Source organism: Phragmites australis, chromosome 17 (assembly GCF_958298935.1).
Source record: "Phragmites australis chromosome 17, lpPhrAust1.1, whole genome shotgun sequence".
Classification (NCBI taxonomy): domain Eukaryota; kingdom Viridiplantae; phylum Streptophyta; class Magnoliopsida; order Poales; family Poaceae; genus Phragmites; species Phragmites australis.
The window spans coordinates 14343551-14361135 of NC_084937.1; the positions used below are offsets into that span (position 1 = coordinate 14343551).

The window sequence follows — 17585 nt, forward strand, 5'->3', positions numbered from 1 at the left end:
TTGTGAAGCTTTTCGTACTCCCTTCGCGTCGGTGTCACCGGCACCGGCTCCTCGCGCGTGTTCTTGGTGTCCATGTGCACGCTGGGGTTGCCGGCGCTGCACGTGCTCCCCTCCATCGACGAGTTGTTCACGCTCTGCACGTTGCTGTTGACGTTCGTTGCCACCGAGGCCGGCGCGTCCGGCTCGGTGGCTCTCGGCTGCGGTGCGTCCCTGGGGCCACCGTTGCCGAGGACCATGCTAGCGCCGACGTTGAAGCCGGCGAGCGAGATGATGCGGTACACCTGGCCGCTCTCCGGTCTCGGCGCATGAAAGTGCATCTAGGCCCCATAAGTGGGTTTTGGCTTATTGATGACAAAACGATTAAGGGACTAATGAGTTTATTGAAGCTATGAATATTTTTAGTCTCATTGGTGAAGATATACGACGTTGACATCCCTCGAAAAGAAAAGAGAAGCGGTTTGTAGTACTCAATAGGATTTAATTTGATTTTATCTTTAAAATTGAGTCTAGGAAAGTCATACTATTAAGAGGGATGCAATTGTTAGTTTTGATGGTGTCTCAATGCTCAAAGTAACCTCTTAGAACCAAAAGTTGAGAGACACGTTCACCCACGGACACCGGGAAATAGGCCAAGTTTTCTGAGTCCGGAGTCTCCGGTGTTCACCGGATACTCCGGTACTCAGTGTTTTAGGCTGGAGTCTCCGAGGGAGACTCCGCCAGAGAGTCTCGGTTCTGATTTAATTTTAATTGGCCGGAGTCTCCGAGAAAGTCTCCAGCAGAGAGCCTCGGTTAGTATTTATTTTAAAATGACCGAAGTCTCCGGTGTTCACCGGATACTCCGGTAGTTGAAGTTTTCGACCAGAGTCTCCGAGTGAGACTCCGCTAGAGAGTCTCGGCTAGCATTTATTCTTAATTGTCCGGAGTCTCTGGTGTTCACCGGATACTCCGGTACCTGGAGAGGCCGGAGAGGCCAGAGAGCCCAGTAAATCTTCGGGCCTTTTCTTTGTGGCGACTAAGTGCCACCCGGAGTCTTCGGTGTTTACCGGATACTCCGGGCAGTTCAACAGAACCGTAACGGCTAGTTCTGACACTGTTCTGAGCCCGTTTTGGATTTATGGCCGGAGACTCCGGTGTTCACTGGATACTCCGGGTTAGGTGAAACAGAACAATAACGGCTAATTTTTGAGGGACAGCTATATATACCTCCACACCTCTTTGCATTGAATGCTTGCTGTTGCTGCTGAGCTACTCTTTGATAAAGCCTCCTAAGAGCATTCAAGAGTCCTCCAAACCTCTCTAGTGTTTAGATTGCTCCAAAATTGAGAGATTGAGTTTGGAAGAGTGATTTTAGTTGTTGAGCATTGAGTTCGTCATCAAGCATTCACTGGTGATCTTTTCTCTTGGAGCCTCGTGCTCTTAGACGGCAAGGCGTCGCCCGTAGAGCACCCAAGAATTGTGGAGTGCCACAGGACATTTGTAATCGCCGTCGATTTGAGTAAGAAAACCTAGCTTGATCTTTGTGGTCGCTAGGAGAGGATAGGGTTGAAAAAGATCCGGCTCTTTGTGAGCTCCTCAACGGAGACGTAGGCGCTTCTTAGTGAGGTGGCTGAACTTCGGGATAAATTCTTGTCTCCTTATTTTTGTGCAAGCTTTACTAATTGTTGTAGTTTTGGGATTTTTCTCAAATTCTATTATTCGTGAGTATCTTACTGTAGGGTATTGTTGTTTAAGTATTTTACTCCTAGTAGAACCTGTGGTATCTCTTAGATTCTAGTAAACTTGCTTAGATTCATTTCGATTTTGAAATCCTGTATAACCCGGATAATTCGAAAAAGACCGGATAGTCCGGACTACCGGAGTATCCAAGCTTCACCGGAGTATCCGGGCTCTGATTAATCTGCTGCTGAGTTTTAATTTTCAGAAACGCCTATTCACCCACCCCCCCTCTAGGCAACTTTAAGTACATTCAGCGCCGGCGTCTCGCGGCCGGCGAGGCTCTTGAGGCCGTCCTCGATCTCCCACCGGTACGGCGCGCGTGCACCGTCGAAGAGGCGCAACCTCGGGAAGCCAGAGATGACGATCTTGGTGTCGTTGCCTCGGCTGCCGTCTCTGCCTGAGCTCTGTTCCTGGCCAATGGGAGGCGCCCCGGAGAGCGTTAGCTCCAGGTCGGCCATGGACTTTAAGTACATTCAATTGGTATCAGAGCCTAACCTCCTATAAGGCTTCAACGCTTAGAAGAATTCGAAATGTCAACATCCGGAAGCCCGAAGAGTCTAAAAGATGATCCGTCGAAGAACGGCGAAGGTAATGGTAAGGGAAAGGGAAGTGAAATACCTTTCAATTATGATCGTTTAAATTCTTCTAGCAATTACATCTCCGTGCCATCCGGGAGTGCACCGTTCTTTGATGGTACACATTATGCCGCTTGGAGGCATAAGATGAAAATGCACCTAATATCTCTTCATCCAAGTATTTGGAAGATTGTTTGCACAAGTTGTGACTTGCCGGATGAAGATCAAGAGCTCACTTCCAATGAAGAGCAAAATATGCACCGCAATGCTCAAGCCACAAGTGTTTTGCTTAGTACCTTGAGTCCAGAGGAGTTCAACAAGGTAGATGGACTTGAGGAGGCTATGCAAATTTTGGACACTCTCCAAGTTGCACACGAAGGCACTACAAGTGTGAGAGAGTCCAAGATAGAGTTACTAGAGGGCAAGCTAGGAAGATTCGTCATGGAAGACCATGAAACTCCCCAAACCATGTATGATCGGATGATGGTGCTTGTAAATAAGCTAAGAGGGCTTGGGAGTGAAGACATTGATGATCACAAAGTGGTGAAAAGATTGCTTAGAGCTTTTGCTCCTAAAAATCCCATTTTAGTGACACTTCTCCGAGAAAGAAGAGATTATAAAAGGCTCACACCGAGCGATGTGCTCGGGAGGATACTTGCCCATGAGCTCATGGAGGAAGAAACCAATGAAGTGAAGATTCATGCCAAGCAAAGCTCAATCTCCAAGAACAAGGAAGTTGCATTCAGGGCAAGTAAAAGTAAACAAATTCAAGAATCAAGCTCAAGTGAAGAAGAGAGCTCCGAAGATGAAGAGATAGCCTTCTTTGTGAAGAGATTCAAGAAATTCATGAGGAAGAGTGGCTATTCCAAATACAAGAGAGATATGCCCAAGAAGAGAACATCTAAAAGGGCATGCTATGAATGTGGCGAAATTGGCCATTTCATAGCCGATTGTCCCAACAAGAAGAAGGGAAAAGACAAGGAAGAAAATAAGAGCAAGCCATTCAAGAAGGACAAGTACAAGACCCACAAGAAGAAATATTCGGGTCAAGCACACATTGGAGAGGAGTGGAATTCAAATTCCGACTCCGACTCCGACTCCGATGATGATGGGATTGCCACCATTGCCATCCGCGAGCCTACACCAAGAAAATCATTCTTAATGAGTGATGATGATGATGATGACTCCCTCAAGTACCTCATGGCTAAAGGCCGCAAGGTAAAATCTCAATCCAAGCTCCTAGATAGTGATAGTGAATATGATAATGATTATGATAGTTTGTTTAAAGGTTTAAGCAAAAATGTCATGTCTAAGATAAAAGAGCTAATGCATATAATAGATAGTCATGAGGAGACCCTTGAGAGATAAGAGGACTTGCTCATCCTTGAAAAGGAGAGAAACCTTGAACTCGAGGAGCTCCTTACTAAAGAGAAGGAGAAAGTTGAGAAATTGTCCAATGATTATGATTTGGCCAATTCCTCAATTTGTAGTCTTGAGAGTAACAATTCTACACTTTAAGAGAAATTATCATGTTTGGATAAAAATTATAAAACTCTTGATATGCAAATTGATACCCTTAAGAGTAGCTCATTCAACTCGAATGATGCAAACTTGTTATCTAGTGCTTCCACTAGTAATGGGTGCTCTCGTTGCTTTAATATTGATATAAATGCTTGTACTACTAATGTTGAATCTTTGCAAGCATTAAAAAAGAAAATAGGAGGCTAAATGCCTTGGTCAAGTATGGGTGCATCAAAACCTATAAATCCAAAGATGCACTATACAAGACCATTCAAGCTAATGACAACAGGCAAAAAAGAGGGCTTGGATTTGATCAACACACGAGCAAGCCAAATGGTCGTGTGATGATGAATGGAGTGGAATGCCTCAAGTTCATCAAGGGAGGCAAGCAAGATGATCTCACGGCTCAAGCAAAGCAACCAAAAGCATATGCTCCTTAATCTACCTTTTATGCCTCTTATATGCTTAAGAGAAACCATCTTGGTAAAGTGGTTATTCTTTATGTTGGTCCCTGTACAAAAGATAGAGTTGTCAAAAGGAATGTGTGGGTACCAAAGGTGCTTGTGACTAACGCTAAAGAACCCAAACAAATTTGGGTACCTAAAATAAAGGCATAACTTTGTTTTGTAAGCATACTTCTCCAGTGGATCAAGTTGGGTCATCGATAGTGGATATACAAATCACATGACCGGAGAAAAGAATATGTTCTCATCTTTTGAAGAAGATGAAGGACCACATGAAAACATCATCTTTGGCGATGATGGAAAATGAGAGGTAATAGGTTTAGGTAAAATTGCTATTTCCAATGGTCACTCTATTTCAAATGTTTTGTTAGTCAAGTCTCTTAATTACAATTTGTTATCCATATCACAATTATGTGAAATGAGTTACAATTGTCTTTTTACTAATGAGGGTGTGATTGTCTCTAGAAGGAAAGACGCATCAATAGCTTTCACCAGTAAGTTGAAGGGTAAACTTTATCTTGTTGATTTTTCAACGGATGAAGTGAAGCTTAAAACTTGCTTGATTGCTAAGTCTAGCATGGGTTGGCTATGGCATCGCCGACTAGCCCATGTTGGCATAAGAAATTTGTCTAAACTTCAAAAGTGTGAACACATCCTAGAACTAACAAATGTTTCTTTTGAGAAAAATAGAATTTGTAGTGCTTGTCAAGCGGGAAAATAAGTTGGAGCACCTCATCTCGCTAAGAACGTGATGACAACTACAAGGCCATTGGAGCTTCTCCACATAGACTTATTTAGACCAATTGCCTACATAAGTATTGGCGGTAACAAATATGGTTTGGTTATTATTGATAACTATTCTCGTTTCACTTAGGTATTCTTTTTGCATGACAAAAGTGAAACACAAGCCATATTCAAGAAATTTTTAAGAAGAGCCCAAAATGAGTTTGAAGTGAAGATCAAAAGGGTGACAAGTGACAACGGAAGCGAGTTCAAGAACATACAAGTTGAAGAGTTTCTTGATGAAGAAGGGATCAAGCACGAATTCTCGGCACCATACTCCCCTCAACAAAATGGGGTTGTCGAGAGGAAGAATAGGACTCTAATTTGGTCAGCAAGAAAAATGCTTAATGAATACAAGGTACCGGATCAATTATGGGCGAAGGCAATCAACACCGCATACCATGCCATCAACCGGTTATATCTCCACAAGATCTTGAACAAGACCGCTTATGAGCTCCTAACCGGTAACAAACCGAATGTTTAATACTTTAAAGTCTTTGGTAGTAAATGCTTTATTTTGAATAAGAAAGCAAAGAGTTCTAAATTTGCTCCTAAAGTAGATGAAGGCTTTATGCTTGGTTATGGATCAAATGCCTACGCCTATCATGTTTTCAACAAAACCTCTAGTTGTGTTGAAATTGCACGGGACGCGATATTTGATGAGTCTAACGGCTCCTAAGTGGAGCAAGTTGATCCTAATGTATTAGGTGATGAAGAAATTCAAACGAAGCAATCAAGAAGATGGCAATTGGTGAAATTAAGCCTCTAGAACCACAAAAGCAACAAATGGTTCAAAATTATCAAGCTCAACCATCTTCATCAATGCAAGTGGAGCCATCAACATCAATTCAAGATCAAGGTGAAAATTAACTTCAAGACCAAAATCAAGCCCATGATGACTCCAATAAATTCTTAGATGATGATGAAGTGGAAGACATTCAATCTCAATCTCAAGTGCCACACCTACGTGTTCATCAAAGCATCCAAAGAGATCACCCGGTGGACAACATACTTTGTGATATACAAAAAGGGGTAACTACTCGCTCAAGAATTGCAAATTTTTGTGAATATTACTCTTTTGTTTCCTATTTGGAGCCTTTGAAGGTAGAAGAAGCTCTTGAAGATCCGGATTGGGTGATGGCCATGCAAGAGGAGTTAAACAACTTCAAAATGAATAAAGTTTGGTCCTTGGTGGAAAGACCGAATCAAAACGTAATCGGCACAAAATGGGTCTTCCGCAACAAACAAGACGAGAACGGGATCGTGATGAGGAACAATGCAAGGTTGGTTGCTCAAGGCTTCACGCAAATAGAAGGTTTGGATTTTGGTGAACTTATACTACCGTAGCTAGGCTTGAGTCAATTCGCATATTATTAGCCTATGCTACTCACCATGATTTCAAGCTATACCAAATGGACGTGAAGAGTGCATTTCTTAATGGACAAATCTCCGAATTGGTATATGTGGAGCAACCACCCGGATTTGAAGATCCTAAGTATCCTTCGTATGTCTATAAACTCCATAAGACGCTCTATGGGCTAAAGCAAGCACCAAGAGCATGGTATGAATGTCTTGGAAATTTTCTTGTTAAAAAGGGCTTTGAAATAAGCAAAGCCGATTCTACACTCTTTACTAAAAATATTGATGATGATTTATTCATTTGCCAAATATATGTCGATGATATTATATTTGGTTCTACTAATCAACTATTTTGTGAAGAATTTAGTAGGATCATAAAAAAAGTTTGAGATGTCAATGATGGGAGAATTGAAGTTCTTTCTTGGATTTCAAATCAAACAACTCAAAGAAGGGATTTTTATTTGTCAAACCAAATATATCAAAGATATGCTCAAGAAGTTTGATATGGAGAATGCCAAACCCATCAAGACACCCATGCAAGTAAATGGTCATCTCGATATTAATGAAGACGACAAGAGCGTGGATCAAAAGGTATATCACTCCATGATCGGTTCTCTTCTTTACCTTTGTGCATCTAGGCCCGATATCATGCTTAGTGTGTGCAAGATTTCAAGCTGCTCCAAAAGAATGCCATTTAGTGGCCGTTAAGAGAATTCTTCGATATTTGGTTCATACACCTTACCTTGGCTTATGGTATCCTAAAGGGTCATCCTTCGACCTTATCAGCTATTCAGATTCCGATTATGCTGGTTGCAATGTGGATAGGAAGAGCACCTCGGGGACTTGCCAATTCTTGGGTAGGTCCTTGGTGTATTGATCTTCAAAGAAATAAAACTCCGTAGCCCTATCCACCGCCGAAGCCGAGTATGTTGCCGCGAGAGCTTGTTGTGCTCAACTCCTATGGATGAGGCGAACCCTAAGAGGTTATGGTTACAACATGACCAAAGTTCCATTTTTGTGTCACAATGAGAGTGCCATTAAAATAGCCAACAATCTCGTGCAACACTCAAAAACCAAACACATAGATATTAGACATCATTTCTTGAGAGACCACGCAACCATAGGGGATATCGACATTCGCCATGTGAGAACCGAAAGACAACTAGCCGATATCCTCACAAAGTCACTAGACGAGCAAAGGTTTTGCGAGTTGAGAAGTGAATTAAATATCCTAGAATCTCGCAACGTGGCTTGAACTGTTGCATACATTTGATTATTATAGTGTTATAGCTTTTGTAGCTAGGAGTTTGCAAAAATTGCATTTTGTGTGCTATTTTCAAAATATTTTATTCTTTGATCTTATGATCATTATTTGCTATTTGTGATCATAGTTATGTAATGATGTTTGTTGGCTGATCACAAGTGGTAAAATAGTCTTATATGTCCAACTATCCTTCTCCCGAAACTTCCCCTCGAATCTCAGCCCAAACTTCCAATCATGTCACTGTTCCAGGTGCCGGAATGTCCGGACTAGGCCGGAGTATCCTGTACCTGACATTGTTCATATATGTGCTGAGTTCTGTCGAGTTAACAGAACCCGGACTCTCTGGTCTAGACCGGAGTATCCGGTGATCTGTCAGGTCCGGAGTCTCTGGACTAGGTCGGTGTCTCCGAGCTCTCCAAGTTTTTATCCCTATCCTACCCGAACTGTTATTCATCCCTACCACAAACTTCTTCTTTCAACCTCTCTCTTCACAAACAACTCTCTCCAGCGATTCTCAAGTGTGACCAAGGATTTTTGGCGTCTCTCATAGATTCACCCTCAAATCCAAGGTCAGAATCTCTGGACTCTCCTGTAGATCGATTCTCCGGGGTCCTTTGCCCTAAAAAGGTATTCCTTTGAAAAATCTCTCGATCTATCAATGCCTTCTTCTAGAATCGATTTCCTCTGGTAAACTTGTTCAATATCCTTCTTAGAACTCGTTGCTCTAAGAGATTCGCATTATGTCGACTGAATCCCTCAAACCCTAAGGTTTTTGGGTCGGCATCGGGCTGTCCGGAGTATCCGGTGTTCACCGGATACTCCGGCCCCTGTAAATCTTTTCTGAACAGCCCTGTCTTCATGCAATTCTTGCTGTATCTCAAGCCTATCTCTCTTATGAATCTCAGGAATCTCAACATGGGAGGAGATAGGTATGTGCAAGGTCACGCTTTCGAAAGAAAGAAAAAGCAGAAGAGTGATCATCAAGCACAAGAACAAAGTGCTCCGCCACAAACAGAGGACAATGGTAGTGGGCATGGAAGCGGTGAGCGCGTCCGGAAAGTTGTGAAGAAAGTGAAGTCACCCCAAGCCACTGGACGTAGTATTCGACTTGATGAAGGAACAATTGATGCAGGTATTTAAAGAACAAATGTTGGTCAAGGGAGAACCAAGAGTCAAGTGGCTAGAGGTCGAGAATCTAGAAGAGAGAGGGGATCAGCCCCAGTCACAACGGGTAGAGGAAGAGGAACCTTGCCAACACGAGAAGAAAGGGGCAATGGCATTGCTATGGGGAGCAGCTCGGGGGCTCCCGATGATGACTTTGAGGAAGAGCAAGAGGAGGAGCGAGAAGAGAATGTTGTGATAGGCCCCCTGAAGCTTCACAAGCCTATCAAAAAGTCTCCACCTTTTGAAACCCCAAAGCAAACTGTCAATTACATGAAACATGCTTCAAAGGTAAATTCAGAGAGGCATGTCAATCCCTATGAGTATGAGAAAAATGTCACCGATTATCGCTTTTGAAATGATTTTCAATCGGATTTTTATGAGACAATCATTCTTACTAAGAAGAAACCAATCACTCACATGCAATGGATTGATTGGGACTATATGGCACAAAAGAATGATTCAGTTTTCAATAAGGTCATAGCAGCCTGTGAACACAAGAAAGTGAAGAACATTATGACTTTTAAATATGATTGGAGTGAAGAAGTGATAGCTCAATTCTATGCCACTGTTTGGTTTGATGGTACAGAAAATCCCTCCATGTACTGGATGACAGAGGGAGAACAATACAAAGTGAGTTTTAGAGCTTTTGCTCATCACTTTAGGTTTGATGCTCATGACACCCAAAAAGGTCAAATTCATAATGAGCATCAACTCACTCAGGAAGAATTGGGTTTCATGTATCTAAATCATGGAAAGGTTGAATTTGGGAAACTTACTGGGATGAGGCCATTCTATAAGTGTTTGAACTCTCTTTTTCGGCTCACTTTGGTGCCCAAAAGTGGAGATGCCACTACGGTGCAAAGTATTTCAAGAAATCTTCTTGCTGCGATGTCCAATGATCATGCACCGTTCAGTGTTGCATATTTTCTTTGGGAAGAGATTGTCTTCACTTCCAAATCTCCTGTCAAGAGCTGTGGATATGCTACTTATATCATGTTCTTAATTGAGAGAATATCCAAGAAGACCTTTGTCAAAGAGATCAAACATGAGCCCTATCGGATGCGGCCTTTGAACATTAAGGCTCTCTCTCCATCACCATCTCCACCTCGTGTTCCCCCGATTACTAGGAAGATCGCTTCAAGACGTGCTCCACCACGTGGATCCTCCTTCATCTAGAGTGCTCTCAAAGTTATATTCAACTTCTGTACTCACAATGCGACACAGATTAAAGAGCAAAATGTCAGATTAAGGAAGATAGAGAAGCGGCAAAAAGCTATGTATGCTTCCATGAATGTTCAGCCGCCATGTTCTCCAATTGCTTCAGACGAAGAAGAAAGTGCGCCAGTTGAGTTTGAAAATCCTTGGGCATGGTATGATGAAGCCCAAGCGGCTGCAGAGAGCTCACAAGCACAACATGTTGATGACTCCTCCGATAAAGAAGAAGTCTATGGAGCAAGTTCTTCTCATGATGGTGACAACGATGGAAGCGGGGACGACGACGATGGAGACGAGATTTATGAGGAAGGCAATGAATAGCTTCTCTTCGTGCTTCTCTCCTCTTTTTAGTGCTTGATGCCAAAGGGGGAGAGATGTCAGTATTTCTGAGTGTCTGCTCCTTACCGGAGTATCCGGTGTTCACCGGATATTTCGGGTCAGCCGGTTCCTTTTTAGCTTTGTAATCTTTTCTTTTCGTCTCCGTTGGACATTAAGACATATGTAATATTTGTGATGACTTATGTGGTGTGCTTTTAGTATCTTTAAAATGTGTAAGACAATTTATGTTAGTTTGATGCCTTTTAAGTTTGTCTTGTTATGCTTGTTTCTCTCTTTATTAGATTGAGTGATATATCGTGCCATATGCATCATGGATATTTATGTATACACAATCTTGCACCCCACGGATCCTAGAATATAGGGGGAGCTCTTGGCTGCGGTGTGTCCCTGGGGCCGATGTTGCCGAGGACCATGCTCGTGCCGACGTTGTGGCCGGCGAGCGAGATGACGCGGTACACCTGGCCGCTCTCCGGTCTCGGCGCCTGAAAGTGCATCTAGGCTCCCTAAGTGGGTTTTGGCTTATTGATGACAAACGATTAAGGGACTAATGAGTTTATTGAAGCTATGAATAGGTTTTAGTCTCATTGGTGAAAATATACGACGTTGACGTCCCTCGAAAAGAAAAGAGAAGCAGTTTGTAGTACTCAATAGGATTTAATTTGATTTTATATTTGAAATTGAGTCTAGGAAAGCCGTACAATTAAGAGGGATGCAATTGTTAGTTTTGATGGTGTCTCAATGCTCAAAGTAACCTCTTAGAACCAAAAGTTGAGAGACACATTCACCCACGGACACCGGGAAATAGGCCAAGTGTTCTGAGTCTGGAGTCTCCGGTGTTTACCGGATACTCCACCAGAGAGTCTCGGTTCCGATTTAATTTTAATTGGCCGGAGTCTCCGAGAAAGTCTCCGGCAGAGAGCCTTGGTTAGTATTATTTTAAAATGACCGGAGTCTCCGGTGTTCACCGGATACTCCGGTAGTTGGAGTTTTCGACCGGAGTCTCCGAGTGAGACTCTGCCAGATTGTCTCGGTTAGCATTTATTTTTAATTGTCCGGAGTCTCCGGTGTTCACCGGATACTCCGGTACCTGGAGAGGCCGGAGAGCCCAGTAAGTCTCCAGGCCTTTTCTTTGTGGCGACTAAGTGCCACTCGGAGTCTTCGGTGTTTACCGGATACTCCGGGCAGTTCAACAAAACCGTAACGGCTAGTTCTGACACTGTTCTGAACCCATTTTGGATTTATGGCCGGAGACTCCGGTGTTCACTGGATACTCCGGGTTAGGTGAACCAGAACAGTAACGGCTAGTTTTTTAGGGACAGCTATATATACCTCCACACCTCTTTGCATTGAATGCTTGCTGTTGCTGCTAAGCTACTCTTTGGTAAAGCCTCCTAAGAGCATTCAAGAGTCCTCCAAACCTCTCTAGTGTTTAGATTGCTCCAAAATTGAGAGATTGAGTTTGGAAGAGTGATTTGAGTTGTTGAGCATTGAGTTCATCATCAAGCATTCACTTGTGATCTTTTCTCTTGGAGCCTCGTGCTCTTAGACGGCAAGGCGTCGCCCGTAGAGCACCCAAGAATTGTGGAGTGCCACGGGACATTTGTAATCGCTGTCGATTTGAGTAAGAAAACCTAGCTTGATATTTGTGGTCGCTAGGAGAGGATAGGGTTGAAAAAGATCCGGCTCTTTGTGAGCTCCTCAACGGAGACGTAGGCGCTTCTTAGTGAGGTGGCCGAACTTCGGGATAAATTCTTGTCTCCTTATTTTTGTGCAAGCTTTACTAATTGTTGTAGTTTTGGGATTTTTCTCAAATTCTATTGTTCGTGAGTATCTTACTGCAGGGTATTGTTGTTTAAGTATTTTACTCCTAGTAGAACCTGTGGTATCTCTTAGATTCTAGTAAACTTGCTTAGATTCATTTCGATTTCGAAATCCTGTATAACCCGGATAATCCGTACAAGATCGGATAGTCCGGACTACCGGAGTATCCGACCTTCATCGGAGTATTCGGGCTCTGATTAATCTGCTGCTGAGTTTTAATTTTCAGAAACGCCTATTCACCCCCCCCCCTCTAGGCGACTTTAAGTACATTCAGCGCCGGCGTCTCGCGGCCGGCGAGGCTATTGAGGCCGTCCTCGATCTCCCGCTGGTACGGCGCGCGTGCGCCGTTGAAGAGGCACAACCTCGGGAAGCCAGAGATGGCGATCTTGGTGTCGTTGCCTCGGTTGCCGTCTCTGCCCGAGCTCTGTTCCTGGCCAATGGGAGGCGCCCCGGAGAGCGTCAGCTCCAGGTCGGCCATGGACGGCCTAGCACCCTGCAGCTGTGACGACAACTCTAAGCTTTGGATTGGAATCGTGTCCAACTCATCGGACGACTCGGCTTGGATTGGGATATCTTCCTCCATGGCGTTTGCCAGTGAAGTCTGTGGCGCAGGCTCTGCCGGAGTTGGTGGTGGTGGCGGCGAAGGTGGCTGAGGTCGAGGTGAGGATGGCATTGGTCATGACGGTGGCCGTGGTTGCTGCCGCCACGATGGCACATTGCTTTTGTAGGGAAGCCAGAAGCGGAATGGCTGTGATTGCGGTGGCATCGACGATGAGGACGGTGGCTGGTGGCCTGACATGGCTGCCTTTGGGTCGAGGGTCTTGGTGACAAGGAGCAAATTGTAGGCATTTGAATTGCATTGGACATGAAACCATGTAGTGTTTAGCTCCATAGGTTTCAACTAGGCTGATTGGCGCGCCTGCGTTGCGTCCGTTTTTTGTTGCACACAACATGACAAAAGAAGATTTAAAAAATTAGGTTCACCAATTTTGGACATCTCAATATTTATTTATGAATTTATAAATATTTAACACATTCACTTAATTATAGGGAAAACAATAGTACTTTCATGTATGCACATAATTTTAATATGCAGACGACAGTAATACGAACCTAACAAAATTTGTTTCATATTTTTTTGAGTTTTAGATATTTTTTTCTTTGCATTTTAGATTATTTTAGCTGATTTATCAATATAACTAATATTCCTTTCGTCATTTTTCTGGAACTTATCGAAAATGAAAATTGTACTATGTGTGTAAATATACATATATGTATATGTATATGTATCCATATATCTGTACATACACATGAGCGGGACCCACTGCTACAGTACCTACAGGAAACAGACCCTGGGAGGCCGCGAATTCTTGACCCTTTAATATATGTTATAGATGATCCTCAGTTGCTGATTGCTTGCAAGAAGGTATTTCCTTGAGCATGTCAAGAAAGGTAAGGAATTGAGGCTTTTCTTGGCTTGCAGCTTTGGAGAAAGGATGCACCGGTTGTTTGTCAGCTGACCTTGAGCAGGGCATCAGTTTGGGTCAGGTTCAGCAATTGGCATCCGGCCATTTAACCACCCACAATTTTCACCAAACATCAATTCACATGCTTTCAGAACATCACGCAACAATGCAGGAATGGACATGCTGAACATGAAGATCTACCGTGAAGTTCAAGCAAGTACAGTTGCGCTTCAGGCAATTGACAGAGACAGAAAAATTGGAAACAAATGTTCAGGAAGATTTGAATGGAGCAAAGGTCAATCAGAACCATAGGAGGGGTAGCTTTTGACTCAACTGAAGTAGAATTTTATTCACATCAGACATGTAATATTGAACAACTAGCTTACTAAATGTTCAAAAAGAGCCCTTTGTCAAACAATGACAAAGTTATTAACAATCTTACACCATATCATCTACAAGAACCAAAACCTTGAACACTAGGATACAGGTAAATTGGCCCTAAAATACAATCTGTCCTAAGATGAGTGTTTTTTCATAGCTTATCTTACAGCAATTGACTTGTTAATCTAAGGGTGTTTCCATGCCGTCCACTTTTTCTTTTCTGTCGCCACCTTTCCTTAAGGTCATCACACTCATTTGTCGGACGACTTTTGTTAATATCTGTTTCTTCAATATCTTGCTTGCCATCCACATTGTTTGAGATGCCTCGCAGCCGAGCAGTTTCCGCTATCAAGTCATTCACCAACATCTCAGTTGTCCTTGTGGTGATCCCTCTCAAATACCATGAAATGGGCGGTGGAGGCAAAAGATTTGGCTCAATAAGCTGATCCAAGGTAATGGCAGATCCTATTCTGCCCCTGCCATCAGTACAAGATTCATATTCTTCCAATGCACGTGGATTAAGAGGAAGGCATACTTCCTTGTCAACGAAGAGGGGTTCTATCCTCCAGCAACCCTCAAACTTTCTCATAAAACCTGTCCGCCCCTGCTTAAACTTTACCTGCAAAAGGTATTCATGAAGCCACATATCAGGCAACATATATAATGTATTGACCAAAGGATAGTTGCAATATTTCAGGTTTTTACAGTGTGATTTTTTCTGTTCTGGTCAACAAAAACATGAACTGACAAGATGCCAGACCACCAGAGGAACTTCCAGATTGCTGCCTGCTCCACTTCAACTATTTGCCTTGATCCTTCGTCAAGCAAGACTTTCCTCGATATTACTTCCTGAAAAAGCAAAACAATATCCTTGACATGAATACTGGCTATAGGGTGTTATCCTGGTCCCTTTTCTTCTTATGAGAAAAATCCTTGGCTTATTATTATCAGTAAGAAAATAAATCATGCACAGGTCCTCATGTCGTTCTTGGATTGTGTAGTAGTTAGTACACATGGTCCTTCATGTTTTATGTCATACTATTCAAGGATTCTGTATATATACCCTACACAGTATGTACGGAAACACCAAGCACTTTGCAAGAACATCTAGTATCGAGTTACACCACCTATTTCACTAATACAAACCCATAAGAGAAAACTGTTTTACCCTACCACTGAAGCCAGCTCTTGCGATAGTAAAAACTTTAAAAGAACTCCAAGAAATATTTGACAGATGACATCATCTAAAAAAGTTGGGGTTGATGCTTAATCGACAAAATACACCACAGAATTATTATCCTCCATACAATGTTATACAGCGATTGAAGGACCAGTTCTCCTAACTAGAACTAGAAGTACAATTGAAGATCCAGCATCCAACAAAGCACAAACGAAAAAGAACTCCAATTGGCAGAATTTTCAAGACATCTTCACCGGTGAGGAGTTAAAAACAGAGTTGAAGTATTCAATAAGTTCCCTTAGCACGCATAAGGACATTTCAGCTTGATCAATCTGAATACGAAGTAAAAGCACATCTTACTACAAACCTTGATATTTTTGAACACTCTTTTGTTCTCGGGATCAATTATGATGTTGTAAACAGCATCCGGTGGTAATCCTGCTTTAAATCTTAGATTGAGGTTGCAAAGAGAACCTTCTGGTACAGTCACCTGTAAAGATATGATCATGCAGGGTTAAATTCTTAAACTATACGAACAATCTAGAAAGTATTAGCACCAACATTTCTAGAATAACAGGGAATTCTAATACCTACTAGTTGTAAATAGAGTACATCAAAGTGAGCTCAAACTGAAGGTTCTAAGGAATATTATTGAGCACTAAACCATCTGTAAACAAGCACCCTCAAATCCCAATACAGAAAGAAAAGTCTCCTGCCACAAACCATTGCGCATACCTTGATTTCTGGAGGCTCATCGGTCCAACTAGGATTGTTCTTCCAAGCTTGGACCTGCCTGTCCAAGCTAACCTCAGCAGCAGCAGCAGTAGCATTACACGATTCACTCACCTTCTCTGACGGCATTTCAGCACTCATACCGCGGCCAGCACCATTCTTCTTCACGAAACGCCCAAAATGCACCTGTGACAGGACCCAGCCAATCAACCAATTCACATCTGCACAACCAATTCCAAACCCCCAAAAATATTTTTTTTTTAAAAAAGGAACCAACCTTAAGAGAGTTCTGAATCTTATCGGGAATCTGCATGATGCTGTTGAATCCCAACGGAGGCTTCTGCAACCAACCATCCGCTTGGAGGCGGACCCCCGGTTCCTGCCTACTACTCTCTCCCATCAAGAAACCCAATGCCCTGGAACAAGTCAAAGAGAAATGAACAAAGCTCAAGCCTTTGCTTCCCCAATCTTCGGAATCGGCAACGGTGACGAAAAGGAAAAGGTGAGGGAGATACGATGGAGAGGTGAAGGGGCAAGATCTAACCGAAGAACTGGAGCTCAGTTCAGGTGTCGATTGGTTCAGGAACGGGAGGACCGAAGGGAAGCAGGATTCACCGACCAAGTGGAGGTGGAGCACGAAGCCACGAGAAGCGGCGAGGAAGGTCGAGTTCCCGAGCTCAGGCAGTCGCCACTTGCCAAGCTCGTCGACGCTCCGGTCTTCACCGGAGTCCAATCCCAATCGATCGGTTTCGCTTTATTGGTATTGGGCCTAAACGTCACTTTGGGCCGAAAAGTGGGGCTCCGGCTGAATGGATAGTATGGCGGGTGTGATGGGTGGTGAGAAATGATTTTTTTGAAATAATATTATTTTATTAAAAATTGTAAAATTATTATTTAAAATGAGAAATTTGTATAAATAGGTGTCAGTCGGTACTTCTAATCTAGACCTCGATAAGTGGTGAGTGTTTTGATAATTAATAATAACCGTATCATTTACGACTAACATGTATGTTTTAAAGGGTATTAAAATTTTAATTCACAATGATGAGTGGTTTTCTCGGTCCTTAAGGTGATATAATGGACTATCAAAGGACATATGTATCAAGATTAAGGATCTTTTAGTGCTAAGTGTCACAAGAAGATGAATGACACTTAGAGTAGTTTAGATCTCTTTTCTTAATCTTTTGACCGTACTATAAAGGGGGTTAAGAATTGTAGTTTGACTTAGTTAAGTCTAGATAAAATTGGATGCACACTTGTTAATTTATAGCAATAGGTATCTCAAAGAAGTCCATGATTAAGTATCGAGAAGTTAGAGCTCAATAGTTTAAATATTGTGTGCATTGGTGAGAGAATAAACACGATTAAATGCATCAATATTTAAAGATGATAAAATAATACTCTTTGCCAATACATCTAATTGTCTCTCCTTGTTGGTGATGTATTGTCTCATCCTTTCCTCAGTGACTTTCCAAACATCTAAATTTCGGGCTTGCAAATAACAAGACATTAGAATTTTCTATCGATGAAAATTTGTGCCATCAAAGAGTTGAACACTATGGGAATCCATCCCTACAACGGACGTCACAACTCTATAGGCAGTGA

At 42.6% G+C, this 17585-nt stretch overlaps 1 protein-coding gene across 2 annotated transcripts; it reads right to left on the minus strand.

Annotated features, from left to right (window-relative positions):
- Window positions 1-14016: 14016 nt before the first annotated feature.
- On the minus strand, window positions 14017-16730 carry LOC133897852 (uncharacterized). Of its 2 annotated transcripts, none has more exons than XM_062338684.1 (6): window positions 16525-16730; window positions 16258-16396; window positions 15984-16166; window positions 15616-15738; window positions 14774-14917; window positions 14017-14687 (listed from the first exon to the last, which is right to left on the minus strand). In XM_062338684.1, the coding sequence occupies exons 2-6, from the start codon at window positions 16378-16380 to the stop codon at window positions 14232-14234; spliced, it is 1029 nt and encodes a 342-aa protein (XP_062194668.1). In that variant the 5' UTR covers window positions 16381-16396; window positions 16525-16730; the 3' UTR covers window positions 14017-14231. The 2 variants fall into 2 exon arrangements, with proteins under 2 accessions (XP_062194668.1, XP_062194669.1); XM_062338685.1 differs by having other exon boundaries at window positions 16496-16730.
- Between the last annotated feature and the right edge of the window lie 855 nt (window positions 16731-17585).

What these genes read in the sequence shown, in the direction of transcription:
- LOC133897852 (XM_062338684.1), bottom strand. Translation starts at nt 16,380, where the DNA reads ATGGGAGAGAGTAGTAGGCAGGAACCGGGGGTCCGCCTCCAAGCGGAT. An exon ending in AGATTCAGAACTCTCTTAAG is followed by an intron (nt 16,167 to 16,257) that starts GTTGGTTCCTTT and finishes GTCCTGTCACAG; the next exon opens with GTGCATTTTGGGCGTTTCGT. An exon ending in AGAACAGAAAAAATCACACT is followed by an intron (nt 14,688 to 14,773) that starts GTAAAAACCTGA and finishes TACCTTTTGCAG; the next exon opens with GTAAAGTTTAAGCAGGGGCG.